The sequence below is a fragment of the Labrus bergylta genome, chromosome 12 (assembly GCF_963930695.1).
Source record: "Labrus bergylta chromosome 12, fLabBer1.1, whole genome shotgun sequence".
Lineage (NCBI taxonomy): Eukaryota > Metazoa > Chordata > Actinopteri > Labriformes > Labridae > Labrus > Labrus bergylta.
In genome coordinates, this window is record NC_089206.1 from 16,823,374 (window position 1) to 16,838,686 (window position 15,313).

At 39.7% G+C, this 15,313-nt stretch overlaps 2 protein-coding genes across 4 annotated transcripts; one reads left to right on the forward strand and one right to left on the reverse strand.

The window, feature by feature from the left end:
* Window positions 1-1,777: 1,777 nt before the first annotated feature.
* zgc:158263 (ceramide kinase family protein) lies at window positions 1,778-8,197 on the forward strand. Its single transcript, XM_020648308.3, has 13 exons — window positions 1,778-2,154; window positions 3,406-3,501; window positions 3,737-3,874; window positions 3,974-4,102; window positions 4,236-4,299; window positions 4,411-4,556; window positions 4,659-4,733; window positions 4,872-5,024; window positions 5,727-5,832; window positions 6,332-6,435; window positions 7,129-7,325; window positions 7,415-7,719; window positions 7,863-8,197. The coding sequence occupies exons 1-13, from the start codon at window positions 2,031-2,033 to the stop codon at window positions 7,981-7,983; spliced, it is 1,758 nt and encodes a 585-aa protein (XP_020503964.2). The 5' UTR covers window positions 1,778-2,030; the 3' UTR covers window positions 7,984-8,197.
* Window positions 8,198-8,323: 126 nt separating this feature from the next.
* LOC109994787 (glucose-6-phosphate 1-dehydrogenase) lies at window positions 8,324-14,786 on the reverse strand. 3 transcript variants are annotated; one of them, XM_065961572.1, is made up of 13 exons: window positions 14,230-14,633; window positions 13,494-13,531; window positions 13,296-13,404; window positions 12,995-13,212; window positions 12,748-12,906; window positions 11,895-12,020; window positions 11,717-11,810; window positions 11,411-11,597; window positions 11,060-11,295; window positions 10,620-10,696; window positions 10,435-10,527; window positions 10,270-10,335; window positions 8,324-9,129 (listed from the first exon to the last, which is right to left on the reverse strand). In XM_065961572.1, the coding sequence occupies exons 1-13, from the start codon at window positions 14,356-14,358 to the stop codon at window positions 9,117-9,119; spliced, it is 1,545 nt and encodes a 514-aa protein (XP_065817644.1). In that variant the 5' UTR covers window positions 14,359-14,633; the 3' UTR covers window positions 8,324-9,116. The 3 variants fall into 3 exon arrangements, with proteins under 3 accessions (XP_065817644.1, XP_020503917.1, XP_020503916.1); XM_020648261.3 differs by lacking the exon at window positions 8,324-9,129 and adding an exon at window positions 14,660-14,786 and having other exon boundaries at window positions 10,153-10,335; window positions 14,230-14,404; XM_020648260.3 differs by lacking the exon at window positions 8,324-9,129 and having other exon boundaries at window positions 10,153-10,335; window positions 14,230-14,631.
* Between the last annotated feature and the right edge of the window lie 527 nt (window positions 14,787-15,313).

The window sequence follows — 15,313 nt, forward strand, 5'->3', positions numbered from 1 at the left end:
CCATAAAGCCTAAATAAACAACTTGGATTTATTTTTTATTTTTTATTTTTACATCTTTTCTCGACTCGCGCGGGATGCAGGCATATCAGCCGCAGATGACAACTTCAAAATGTCCTGCTGGTTTTACGTGTAGGACAATAAAGACAGACACAGCATGCATTTGATGACCAGGATAGTTTCCCCTGATCATGTGTCTCATTATTTTCCTTTGATGAATGCAATGGCTTCCCTAAATTTCGGAGCAAGCCTATGAGTTAAATTTGGCATTCACTTTAGCACCCGCAATGGAGGCCCTATCTTCACACTTAGCTAAATACATTGTAACATGTCTTTCAAAGATATGTAGTATACTGGAAACATTTCATTAATATGTTATGTTGCCTCTATAGGATACAAAAAGACAAGAAATATGTCAGCATTGGTTTTTGAAAAGTGAAAAAAGGGTAAGCGTCATCTGCTACTCTGTTGAACATTTACATCAACTATTTAGAATAAACATACCCTTGACGATTTGTCATCATTGATTCCACATTGGTCTCTGAAAAAACCCGGTAGCCTATATGCAAATATTCTACAAACTTGTTGAGAAAATAACTCTCGGCTTCGGCGCAAATCAGCTCCTCAACGCGTCAACAAGGAGAGGACGAGGCGGGTTTATGACTTTAACGCTTTCTGATTGTCAAGGTTAAAATAAGTGTAAAAACAAACTCACACACTCAAAAGCTAAACAGAACATATAGGGTAAAACTGATGTCTATTTAGAAGTTTAATTATTGTTAAAATATAAAATCGTTATAATCAATACACATTGTAACGTTGTGGGTTATGATGGCAAATAATAAGTTAAAGGACATGTATTCATGAAGTTAAAGGTAGGCCTATGTAAATGTGTAGAACAATTTTTGATGAATTAACAGTTTTTTGAAAAGGGCCTCAGGGTTTGAGAAAATAACAGGCTATTGTTGGCTATTGTGCTGTATTATCTCAGAAAGTACACAGTACAATTATCTGAATGTACTTATGGAAGATTTTGTTTTTATACAACATCAAAGTCAGAAAAATAAGACTCAACAATATGACATATAATGGACTTTGAAAGTGGATTTCTCAAAAAGTACACAGTAAAAGTATTTCGTAGTACAGGTGCATGTAGTCTAAGAAGTACTAAATCCAACCATATCAGAACCATGGTGTACTTATGTAAGAAAATATATATAATTCAAGAAAACTGTTGTTTTTTTTAAAATTGTGAACACCTTATTTTGAAAAACGGAAGTTACCGCAGACTCGCAGAATTATTCTCACACTAACTTCCCCGACCTCCGAAGCTATTCCCTTGGAGCATTTACCATAAAGATCAGAATACGTGGGCACTTCAAATTTAGGGGCGGCTCACTTCACTTCATGTAAAAGCGAGGAGCGGCTGGCTTGACCGCAGTAAAGTTTGTTGGGTTACAGATAGATCCTAGTTTCCTTTTTAACTGATGCTTCCTTTTACTTTCTTAAAATGTACTTTTGTAACAAACAAGTGAATCTTCGTTATCTGTCATGAGTGTATTATAATACAAGTCTGCGTTTAAAGGGCTGACAAATATCAAATATTCGCAGTGTTTGTAGGCAAATAACAAATGAGTGTGAAATACTTCTTTAAATTGGAAAGGGATTTGTGTTGCTATAGTAATTGACGCACATACGCTTCAGGTAAACTCTTGGTATCCAATCCGCAGAGAAGCATGCAAATGAGGCAGGTGTCAACAGGGAGGGACCGAACAGGAAACATTATTTAGAATAAAAGCCCGTGTGCCAGGCGCTGACTTCAACATGTCACTGGAATAATGCTCTGAAAAACAAATCTGTTCTTCAGGTTCACTCAGGGGAAGATGGAACATTTCACAAGTAAGATAAGGACCCCGGGTTGTTGACTGATGGTGAGATCAGATTGCCAGCCTGCTTCAACTTCTCTGAAGATGTAAAAGTTCTTAGTGTAATATGTGATCCTGTGAGTTTTCTGAGAAACGAGAAGAGATACAATGGAGACAAACCTGAGGCTGGAGTCAAGTCTGTGGGTCGATAATAAAAGATACCGGGCTGTCCTGACAGGCTGGCATTTCAACTGGACCGAGTTAGATAAGAAGAATCACGACAAGAAAACAAGTAAGTGTCTGGTTACTGTCCTACACATTAGCCAAATTGCATAAAATACTCATGGCAGGGATCATTTACATTGCTTTGCGTTCAGTCAGCTTGTTTACGTGTTTAAATATCAGAAAAGACAATCACGCATGAACAGAGGGAAATGTTGTCTTCAATCAACGCCACAGTCTCTTTCCTATATCTCGATGTATAAATAATAGACTTCTATCAACAAGATGATACGTTCTTAACCAGTAGGTCAAAACGCCTTAAACTACAATATTTATGTTGGCTACATGTAGGCTTACTGTAAGTTTGGCCTGATAAAGGGAGAGAGCCTTTTAATTGAGCATACTGCTGGCAGAGAACACGAAGAACAAGTCAAACATGAAACACAACTCTCTGAGACAGTTTACTGAAAACACAGACAGAGATCTCACCCACTGGCACAAAGTTATAATGAAGGTTTTGTCTTTATACACAACAACAACAAAAAAGGGCCTTACAACTGTACTCATTTAGAAACCCTGACAATATCATCGCCAAGAAAATGAAATATGTGTTGTATTACACAGGCTTTGTATCACAAATCTCCTCCAGGTATCACAAATCTCCTCCAGGCAGTATCTGTATCTGTAAATCTGTCATTATTAGACGTTCTTTGACATTTTGAACTATCATTAACAGGTGTAATATGGGTAATATGGGCTATAATTTATTGGTGCCAGTGAGTCAGAATTAAAAACAATAATTCAAAACACCCATTTTGACTTGTCCAAGCGCAGTGTTATAGAGAAATAAGCAGCCAAAAGGTATTCTGCTGTCATGTTATTTAACAAGTGTTTACTGGCGTCACATGTTGAAACCAACTGAGAGCTGAGGCGTTGCAGCTATTTGACTAATTTAATATCTATGAAATTTTAGATACATAAGATACACAAGAGGAAAGTCTATAAATGTTTTTTTTTTCCATTGTATGCAAAGAAGCATGTGCACTGAAGTTAGATAGATAGATGGATGGATGGATGGATAGATAGATACTTTATTGATCCCGAGGGAAATTCAAAGCATCCAGTAGCAGGTTACAAAGACGTACATGACATGAAACATTTGTTACAAATTAACCACAAAACCGACGCCCCCCCCTTCCATACATGTATATTAACCCGAAAAGAAAGATTTAAAGATACCCCTAGATGAATCAAACTTAAACCTGTGTAATTAAAAATAGACTTATAAGTTGGTGTTGTGTGTGTCTGTGTGTGATCAAAGTTTCAGTACCTGTGGCGGAGGTGGTTGGAGTGGAGGAGGGCCGGGTGGAGATCCTGCCCCAGAAGTCAGTTGAGGACACAGACAAAGACTTCACTGGTTGGTTCTCTTGTTAGACTCTCTGGTATCACAAACCCAAAGCCACAGTCAGACTTAAGTAAATGATAGCACAATTTGAGGCAGTGCTTATCTTTGCACTTGAATTCAAAGGAGAGGAGAATATGAATAATTGACATACGAGTGAGCCACACAGTAGCCTTACCTTTTAGGAAAACATGATCCTGTTCACTCCTACATTGTTTATGTTGTGGTTCTATCCATCCTTCAACTGCAGTTTTCTACGTGAAGCGTAGCAGCGGTGGGGGCTCTTATGGGTTGCATTGGAGACTGGGAAAGACCCAGTTCAGCTGCTTGAGTCGAGTCCTCAGAGACCAGTGGACGAAACACCTAAGAGCTGCTCTCAAAACTCACAGTAAGGATGGACGATTAGACAAGGTGTTACGCTAAAAAATATAGATCCCTTATCTTGATGATTGTACAATTAATAATGTATATTATTTTCATCTTTTAGGTCCTTTGCGCCCACACAGGCTGTTGGTGTTTATCAACCCTTTTGGAGGGAAGAAGAAAGGAAGAGAGATCTACCACTCTTTAGTTTCCCCTCTGTTTGAGCTGGCTGGTATCAGCTCTCATGTAATAGGTAAAGAGCAATGAACTTTACACAACTGCATTCATCATTTTTGAGAAAAGCTTTCGAGAAACTGTATGTCTCAAAGATGACCTTTGACTTTATTTAAAAGTCATTTATTTTCTTTATGGTATCATTTGATTAGTGACTGAACGGGCAAATCAAGCTAGAGACCACCTCCTGAAGAAAGACCTGACAGGCTTTGACGGGTGAGAGCTGTTGGCACCATAGTGCAAACACTGTGGTATGAGAGCATTGTCACAGATAAGCCTGCTGGGAGGTGCTCGCCTGACAGAAACTCTTGTGTGTGTTTACAACAGTGTGGTGTGTGTGGGTGGGGATGGTATGTTCAGCGAAATACTCCACGGTTTGATTGGGCGGACACAACAAGAGGCAGGCCTTTGTGAGAATGATCCCACTGTCACTCTGCATCCATGTCCGCTGCATATTGGCATCATTCCTGCAGGTAATGATGATGTTATGATTTTTATAATACAACTGATAGTATTTCTTAGAGAGCAGTGACAGAAACACAAACACTCACATCCTGCTGTACTGTGTTCACTAGGTTCTACAGACTGTGTGTGTTTTGCCACAGTGGGCGTAATCGATCCTGTTACTTCAGCTTTGCACATTATCATTGGTGAGGAACAATTTTCACTCTTTCAATCACCAAGTTTTTAAATCAACATCACAAGTCCCTGGCACAATTTTGTCAATTTAAGCACCAGTTCATTTTGCATGGCTTTTTTTTTTTTTAATTTCCCACCAAACCTTGCAGGTGATTCTCAGCCCCTGGATGTGTCTTCGGTCCATCAAGCTTCTGCACTTGTGCGCTACTCTGTGTCTCTTTTGGGCTATGGCTTCTATGGGGACGTACTGGCTGAGAGTGAAAAACATCGCTGGATGGGACCTCTCCGATACGACTACTCGGGTATGAGTGAGGCTTTGATATAACAGAAACCGAAATGACTGCAGTAGATGCTTTCAGACTAATGCTCAGTTTGAAGTTTGAATGCTTTTTAAAACTGTCACATATCTTATGTTAAAACATGGACGTCGCTAATTGGTTTCAAAAGTGAGGCCAAAGCAGAAGCAACATGCCTCCTCTTAATGGCTAGCAGGGGGCGACTGTAGTTGCAAAGACAAGTTTGATTGTATAAAACCAGTTGAGAATATGAGCCGTCTTATCAGAATGTCTTTTACTATATAGAAAGAAAAACCTTATAAGTTACCCTTTAGTCATTAACTGCAAGTCTTCTTCAATGCAGCATTATGTTCATTGGGTAAAATATTTTTCTGTTCAAAGTAAAACTGACAATAAAGCAGGGGATTCTTTAGGGCGTGGCAACGATATAAACGTGTCAACCATCATAGGGATGTCCCTCTTGTGTCGCTACTGACTCCAAAAACACCTAAGTAGCAATGTTTGAAATACTGAACTCATGGCTTCAAAACAGTTATTCACACAACCAACGTGTGTCCAGTTCTTTTATACAGTTTATGCTCATAGCCCAACGAGGCTCGTTAGTGAAAAAAAAAAACATGTCCCTACATGTATTGTTCTTCTAAACTGCTGTTTAAACCTCTATACTGTTGTGAATCATCAGCTCATGTAACTGTTCTCTTTGTGTAGGTACAGTGGTTTACCTGAGCAACAGAAGCTATGGGGGCATAGTTCAGTATCTACCAGCAGACCCGGTGCTCTCCAGTCCCAGAGACAGAACACGCTGCCTTGCAGGGTAAAACACCAATTATTAACATTGAGATTATAATTTTCCTGCATCACAGATATGAGTTAAGATCTTCATTCATGTCCTCGTCCTTGTCTAAACTACCGAAGTATAACAGAAGTCTAACCTTTTGAACATGAAACCGTTTTGATCACAAAGAGAGAAAGTGTCCTCCGGGTAGCATCATTATTTTTTTAAGCAGTGGTGAAATGGTTCAAATTCGCTGTTTGAGACACTGCAACTGCTACCAAGTGCAGAGGGGACTCAGGTGTTGGGTGCCTCTTAAGGAGGGTATAAACAAGGGCATAAGGACACTTGATCTCGATGAAAGGTGAGGTCCTTTTGGAGTTAAGAAAGCCTTGCTCTTTGTCTGAGACTGAGGCTGCCTCTGGCTGTCAGCTAAAGGGTTTATGATGCTCTTATGAATGCAGACTAACTTGTTATTTTACAGAATTCCAATCAGAGTGAAAATTCTTTGTTTTGCATGTGTGTGTGTTTGTATGTTCAGATGCAGTGTGTGCTCAAGAAGCACAGAACGACTTTTCCCCCACTCTTCAGACTCAAGCTCCCTGCACAGCTCTCACTACAGCCACTTCAATAATGACTCTGAAGGTAACAGCATGAAGTCATCCATTCATGCTTCATATGTATTTTAGCTCATTTAGCCGTATGCCTTAAATAGCCATATTGGCTTGTAACTCTTGTGAATAAAGATACATCTTATTGCAAACTCGTTTTTCGGTTGCACCATATAACTTTTTCTTAATTGGATTGTTTTATTTGCATTCTTGATAGAAGACAAGTAAGTCGACATCATCCAGTATTTGATAAAGAAAAAAGCCAATTGTTGAAAACATGGAGAGATTGGCATCAATTAACATCTCACGACCCTTAAGATATACTATGCATGGTGTAATAACTGCTTTTAGTTCAGCTGTGTCTTTATCTAAAGCACACTGCAGCTCTCTCCAGCTTAAGCCTTTCAATAAGTATGTTTAAAACTCATTCACTTGCAGAGTCTTAAATTTAGATAATAGATCACGATTAGTATACACCATTTTGGTGTATTTAAGTCGAAGCATAAAAATGTATGGCTTAAGGAAGCAATCACAGAATGTAAACACAAACCAATGTTTGAACAATAACCCAAACTAGTTAAGCCAGTTTTGAAATAGGATTTGGCAGTAAAGTTTGCATAAGGGGCTGCTTGATAAACAGCAGCATGGTACTCAAAGAATCATTGATGATTGTAGAAGAAATGAAACATAGAAATGAAACATTCTTTCTCTGTTTCTGTCGCTCCAGGTGACTGGGTAAGTGTGGAGGGAAGGTTCAGGTGTGTGTCTCTCACTTGTATGTCAAGCTCTTGTCCCAAGAGTCCCTTGGGCCTCTCGCCCTCAGCTCACCTTGCAGATGGAACAGGTGACCTCATCCTGGTCTGGGACACCCACCCACTGGGATTCCTCAAGTACCTCTACAGGCACACAAGCTCACAGGACCAGGTAAGGGTAATATTTTGCATCAATTCAATGCTGCTGCTGTAGCACATTGCAACTCTTACTGACTCAATCTCTCTCCTGCTTTGTTTTAGTTTGACCTGCCATTTGTTGAGGTTCACCGAGTTAAGGCAGTCCGTTTCTCTCTTCCCCCTGGCAAAGAGGAGGAGTCATTTGATGAGATTGGAGGACAGAATGATGTGGTTGATGATGAAGAGACAGGCTACATTGAGACTGCAAGCAGGACTGGATCCCAGCAGCACCTGGCAGATGCAGATTTGACAAAGAGGCAAAAAACAGCAAACCCATTTTTGTGCTGTACAGCCTGCAGCAAAGCTCCAGCTGTGTCAGTGTGGAATTGTGACGGAGAAATTCTGCCTTTCACTGAGATCCTCTGCAGGTGAGAGACAGTACAACCATCCATGCTGTGTTTAGGGTAATCTCTGCGGTACTGTTAAAAAGCTTTTTCATGTATCAACAGAAAAAAACTGGTTACTTCTTCACTGAAATGTAATAACATAAAATAAATAAACTTCTTCTCAGGATTCATGGCCAGTTGGTGCGTCTATATGCGAGGGGTATTGAAGACGGAGCAGCCATGCAGGACTACGTTGAAGAAAATGACAAGCATGAAAGGATATCTTACATCAACAGCCTCACATAAATGTTCAAGAAAGTTTGAAAAGAGGCATTTGGAATGTTTGAAAGGAGAGGCTACTTTGTGAAGGAGATTAGCAAGGTTTGTAGTCTCTAATAGCCAAAAAGATCCAAATATTTTTGGAACTTTAACAAGTTTTCTCATCACAGCTAAATCTATTTATTCTTAAAAGAATGTTTGTTTGTTAGAAAAAAAACTGCTCAATAAAAAAGCACAATTAAAAAACTAAATGACAGTGTTGTGCAGTTTGTTTTTCACTTGAGCATCCAGAAATTAAAACGTTGTGTAAAATCATCACAAGTTAAAACTCAAAATGCAACCTGCTAGAAAAAAGGAGACTGGCATATGGCGATGTATGCTTTATTGTTGCAACTTTTTTTTCCAGTGGCATATCCAAACTCAATTTGATGGTGATTTTGCATTTTAGATAAAGATGCACCAATTGTAAAAAAGTAGGGCAGACGTTGAAAATAACAATGTTGCCAACGGCTGACTCTGAAACCGATGTTTATTTCATCACTTCTTTGTAATTGTTTGCCTTTTTTTAATTCAGCTAAGGAATGTTATGTATTCAAATTGACTTTAATGGTCACCTCTTTCAACATGTCACTGTAACATGTCTTACAAACTGTATACTGCTCTTTCACAGGGACAGAGTCATCCTCCCACACTGCAGACATTGTATTTCACATTTAACCATGAAAACAAATCAGAGTTGACAGATAACTTCTTCTGTCCAATAAAAAAAAAACCTCTTTACTGAATCAGCAGTAAGGGAAACTGACTAAGGCCTATGCTTCACAGCTGGTATGGATCACTTACTGATGGGTTCATGCCACATCATTTGCTTATGGGCTGATGTCTGTCATCAGGGCAGATATCAGCAAATACCAATGTTCAAAAAATACATCCTGAATTTAAATATATATCCATTGTTTTTTTGTGGATGCATTGCTTCCTTACTAATAGACTGCATACTGTAAATGTTAATTACGCAACAGATGATAAAACAAACTAAACAGTCCGAGGGAAAAGTCATTTTAACACGCTCTTCTTTGCTGCTCATCACATTGCACTCTTGGCAGGATTGGGATATTGGGTAGAAATATTGTTTGAATTTGTTGACTGGAGGCCGCAACTTAAGAAAAGCACCTGGTGAAGAAAGACATAGGTAACATCAGCAGTTAAAGGAAATCTGACTAAACTAAATCTTTACTAAAAGTAAACATTTTCATGTATTGAGAGAAATGAACCATTCCAAATGATAGCGACATAAATATACAGTTGATAAATGGTAAAACTTTGCAATAAAGTACACACATTTTGCATAGTTAGTGGGAAACGATTGGGAAACAAACCATTAGGTCACCACTAAGTAATCACTAAGTAATGGGTAGATATGGTACACATGTTTTGCATCGTTAGTGGGAAAAGAATGGGGAACAAACTACTAGGTTACCACTAAGTAACCACTAAGTAATGGGTAGATAGTGAGTACTTCTTCATCACATGTTCTAGAGTAGCTAATGATTAGTTAGTGGGAAATGAATGGGGAACTAACTAGGTAACCATTAGTTAACAGGTAGATATGGTACACATATTTTGCATAGTGGGATGTGATGTGATGAGGAAGTACTCACTATCTGCCCATTACCTAGTGGTTAGTTTCCCAATTGTTTCCCACTAACTATGCAAAATATTTGTACCTTACTGTAAAGTGTTACCTGATAAACCAGTATAGCTTAAAACACCTACCTAGCAGCCATTCTTAGCAAATGAGGCACATTCAAACGTTTCTCCTTTGTCACCAACTGTTATTAAGGGAGTCACCTAATCTTACAAACCAGACCAACAAGCCTGTATGGTGTGGAAATGTTTCTTTCAGTGTTGTCATATTTTAGTGATGACGGTAATAACAGAGAACAGGTTTATGTTTGTGACATTCAAACAATCTTGTGTATACAGGTTTTCAGGTGTTAGCAGGTGGTGTTAAAAAGGGGGGGGGGAAGGGAGTGAGAAGAGTGAAAGATTTGTTTTTAAATTTCAAATCTTCAGGTGAACACTTAAATCAAGCAGCGAGTCATTTAATCTCCACTTGTAGGTTTTGATTTGTTTGTTTTTTTAAACAGTGGTGTTTTAACATGCAGACAAAATCATTCAATGACACAGCTGAAAAAAAGTATGCAGTAAACTTTATTTTTTGTAAACTTGCCAACAATAGCGTGTGTTTGTGTGTTCATGTGCACGTTAGTGTGAGATAGAAGGTATCACATTTTGTGGGGATGCACCCACTTGTATGTCCCCTCATAGCGGAATCCCACCCTCTTCACAAGGTCGTCTGCTTCGTTTGGACCCCGACTGTGGACACAACAAAGAGAAGGCAGGAGAGACAATGAAAATGAAGATGTGCATCATGATTTCATGTTTTTTTTTATCTTTTGAAAACAGGTTTTTTACCTTCCATAGGTGTAAGGGATGGGATTCTTCTTCTCTTCCTCTATTTGGTGCAGAAGTGGGGTGAAGATCCTCCAGGCCTCCCGCAGCTCATCACTGGAACAGACAAAGGAGAAGCTGAGGTGAACAAATAAACATTGATACAAAACACCTAGAATACTAAAGTAAGGGTAAACGGGACAACTAACCTGCGCACAAAGTGCATCTGATTTCCACAGAAGACATCCAGAATCAGTCGCTCATAAGCATCTGGGAGCTTCACATTCTAAAGGATGATGTTAAGAAACTGTAAAAACCTGCTCATGTCTGATCCAGAAATCTTTACCCATATTAAAATGGACGGTCTTTATTTTATAATGGATATAATAGGTAGGGTATTCTATTCTATTCTATATTGGACTGTAGAATTTATCGATTAGGTTGCCAACTTTAGATGTTTTTTTACAAACTGCATTTACCCTTTTCATTACATCGCTTTATTTATTCTTTTTGATAACTTTTTATGTCATAGATTTTCAACACTATCAAATGTCAACTTAAAATCAATAGATGACATGTTAAAAGTTAAAAAACACAAACTGCTGCAATTTGCAGAACAGATTCTTTGAGTAACGTGAGCCTGCAGCACCTTGTATCTGCTCTTGTATGTGAGGTCAAGCTCAGTCTCTTCCGGGCTGAAGTAAACCCCCGGCCTCTTGGTCATCATCTTCAGGTAGATTGCTTCGTCTGGCTGCACCCGCACCACCAGCTCGTTTCTCTGGCAGCGCTCGTTAAAGATGTCTCCTGGCACGTCGGTGAACTGCAAACGCACTTCTGCCTTTCGCTCGTTCAGAGCTTTACCACAGCGGAGGATGAAAGGAACCCCTGGAGAAAAAAATGGCAGATGTAGGCAGTGACAATAAATAGTAATGAAAAAAATAATGAAGAATGTCATGATATGTGAAGGAGAAATAAACATAAAAATGTAATTCTGCCCCACCATCCCATCTTTCATTCTGGACATAGAGCACTGCGGTGGCAAATGTTGGTGTGCAGGAGCCTTCCGGTACAGTGGGATCATCAAGGTATCCCAACTTGGAGTGGCCTTCCCCATTTGGGTCCCTCACATACTGACCGAGCACCACATCCGACACAGCAACAGGAGCTATATTCTTCAACACCTTCACCTACAGCACATCAATAATTACAAGATAACAGCAGTTTATTGGCATGGACCCACCTTTAATTCTAGACAAAATAAGTAGGTAGATGTTCACTATTCTAACCCCAAAGTCGAAGATGTTACCTTTTCATCCCTCACATCATCTGGGCTGGTGGAGGCAGGCTTCTCCATGGCAACCAAACAGAGCATCTGCAGGAGATGGTTCTGCATGACATCCCTACATCAATGGAAAAAAACACCATTAAGGCCAAACAAAAGCCTTGTGTAAAAGTGACATTTAATTCAGTGATTTGTCTCTCACCTTATGATGCCAAAGTCATCAAAGTATCCTCCTCGGCCCTGCGTGCCAAAAGGCTCCTTGAAGGTGAGGACCACACATGCAACGCTGTTCCTGTTCCATATGGGTCCAAAGATGCGATTTCCAAACCTGGAAGTGAGAGAATAAAACAAGTTAAACTAAAACCAGGACCACAGAAGCCAGAGATCCAAATTTTTAAGCAATGCTGTTGGAGAAATGCTGCTGTACTGAATATCAGCATGTCTGTGATGATCTACACTTGGCCTGTATCTTCCCTGCTTTAAACAAATCCAAGCTGCAGTGTGGTCCAGTATTCAGGACAATATTGTGTGGTATATTGTGTGATATTGCTTTTATACAACAGTTTTCCAAGCATCGTATAAAAGTCTACAACAAAACGTAACAAAAGAAAATTAGTTTGTTCATTAAATGATTAATCTTCTCCGCCAATCAGTTAGTCTTTCAACTTGACGGGAACTAGACTATTGTCCTATAGCAACAAATAAACAGTTCCCTCTGTTTGTACTAATTTGTGTGTGTCAACAAATGAATGCAGACCAGCTTCTTTATTTTGTATTTTACATTATTTACAGATATACACATTTAACTGTATGTTTTATTTACCATCTCGCTATTGAAACAGGAGTCTATTGACAGCTGCTTTGGCTATCATACCCTTAATTGTTTAATGTAGAACAGTCTGCTACAAAGTGTGTTCAGAACACCGACAGCAGAGGGATTCATATGGTTAAGTCCCAGTGGTGTTGTCCTCTATATCAACATCCATGGCATGCTACCTGTCCAATCAGATTATTTGGTAAGAACTAATTGTTGCCTTTTCTATGGATCTTGTTACCTGAGTACCATGAGGTTCTGGACCATCTCTTTACCCAGGTAGTGGTCTATGCGGTAGATTTGGTCCTCCACAAACAGGGCGGACAGGTGGGCTGACAGCTCCTGTGAGCTCTGGAGGTCCCGGCCAAAGGGTTTCTCAACAATCACCCTGTTCCAGCCTCTGTTTTTGAACATAGCTGATTAGAGTCACATGATCGAACAGCAAGTACAATACTTCTTCTGTGAACTCGAGAGAACAACAAACTGACTTGCGACCCATGCAGTGGGCTCTGATGTTTGTGCTGACATGGTGGTAGACAGTGGGGGGCAGAGCCAGGTAGAAGAGCCTGTTGGCATCCACTCCCCCTGGCAGAGATGACAGATGAACCTCAAGCTGCGCGAAGGAGCTGTTGTCGTCATACCGGCCTCTGAGGTATGAGTTCTTACTAAAGAAGGCTGAGAGGCTCTCGGTCTCTTCATCAGTGACCTGAGGGAAATGTTAGAAAATTATTCCTGAAAACACCTCCCAAACAATAAGTCATCTTATGTCACAGAACCAATTTGTTCTACTTTCAGATGAGGCAGACATGCTGTCTTGATGTCTTCAATGGTCAGGTTAGATCGAGCAAAACCCACAAAGTAGGTGTCATCTGGGAGGAGCCCATCTCTGAATAACCACCTATAGAGGAGACAATTAGTCAGCAGTAATACCAAGTGACTAAACAACTTTAGAGTAATGACTCAGACATAACTTGGTGTTTTACTCACCATAAAGTTGGATAGATCTTCTTTTTAGCAAGATCCCCCTGTGCAAACAATACAAATCAAATAGAGATATGATCAGTAACTTCATCTGATAATTCCTTTCGCTGCCATGAATCAATCAAGAGTCCAAAGAGCACTGGACTTTAAAAACAAGTGGTCACAGCCGAGTAGAGTGAGTAGGTCTGTTGAGTAATGTGAGAACTTTGAACACAGGACTCTGAGACTTAGAGTAATGTTAAAAAGTAACTTGATTTAGCATACAAATAGATTTTGCGACTTGTGCTGGGATTGAGGGAAAGAAGAATAACAGCCTCACACAGTATGTGTATGCTCCAAAATGATCCCCTTCTTTCAATGTGAGGTAAAGGAAAAAGTAGATGCAGCACATTTCAGACAACACGGAATTCCCATTATGTTTAACACACTGCAATATCCCCCAGTGAGTTGTTGCCCTGTGGGTTTTTTTGGGAACTCTGTTGGGATCCTGTCACATTGAAGTCCGTTTTAAACATTCAACTTTGCTGGTAGTACTTTTATGCAGATGGTAATGAGATTGATTGACTTGAACTTAGCAAACAGGATAGTTAATATCTTTACTCTACTAACTTGACATGTAGAACGGATCAAATATTACTACAAATCTTCAATTCTGTTGGAGATAAGTGTTATCACTTATAATTTTAGACATAGGAAACTGTTATTCATGCCATGCTGTGTGCTTTTCATAGGCTGTACTCACAGAGGCTCCGAGGATGATGAATATGTGTGTGCTGGATTGGCTGGACTGCCGCTCTCCATAGAGCTCCCTCCTGAGCTGTCCAAAAACCTCAGAACGACTCAGAGGCTCAGTGCTCATCTTCTGGTCCATTTGGTCTCACTCTGTCCCTCTTGTTGACACTCTCATTTCCCTATTTCTAGTACACACAGTATTGTGAAATGTCAACAGTCATCCTTGCCTTGCAAAAATGCCTAAGCAAGTTTATACTGCCACCTATTGTTCCAAAGAACAAACACATTCAATTCAATGCTTCCTCATGCTTTGTAACAACCTCCAGTCCAGCATGTTAGATTTACAGGGCGACTCCAGGCTTTAAATTAAATCTGCGCATTCCACCTGCAGATTAGGTTTGGCAACTTAGGAGAAATCCTGCTCATTCACTTTTACTCACATTTCAGGTCGGCACAGACAGGGCTGAAAGTAAGTACTTGGCAGGAATGTGTCCTTCTCCTAAACCACTCCTTTAACAAAGGTTGCGCAAACATTTACATAGTTCCTTCAATCTGAGCAAGACGTGTGGCTTTTTGCAGAGTGAGAAAGTGCTTATCAGCACATTAACCCTGGCAGTGCAATTTGCAGAAGTTATAAAAATGTCAGTGTTTCGAATGTTTTAATATCTGTAGCATCAGTAAGCACAGCGTCTACAGTCTAAGTCAGGGGTGCCCAACCTTTTTTGAACCAAGATCTACTTTTAAAGTTACCAGTCTGCCGAGATCTACCAGTCCACATAGTGAGCCATAGCCTTTACCAACAGCCTACAAACGCATTTAATACTCACACAACAAACAGAAAATAATAAGAGTTCTGTAAAAAATAATGCAATATCGACATACTTTTTTTAAACTCTTATTTTAGGGTAGGCTACAATTTAATATCAAGTTTGTATTTATATCACATATGTTTTCCCCTTAATTTAGTTTACAACAAACAACTTTAATCTGTGTGGAGATGTTCACAGACTACAGCAGGCTGCTGTGAGATGATGTTGCTTTTGTTAAATTAGCTGCAGACACGGTGAGAGTGAACGGAGTAAAGTCCAACCGAC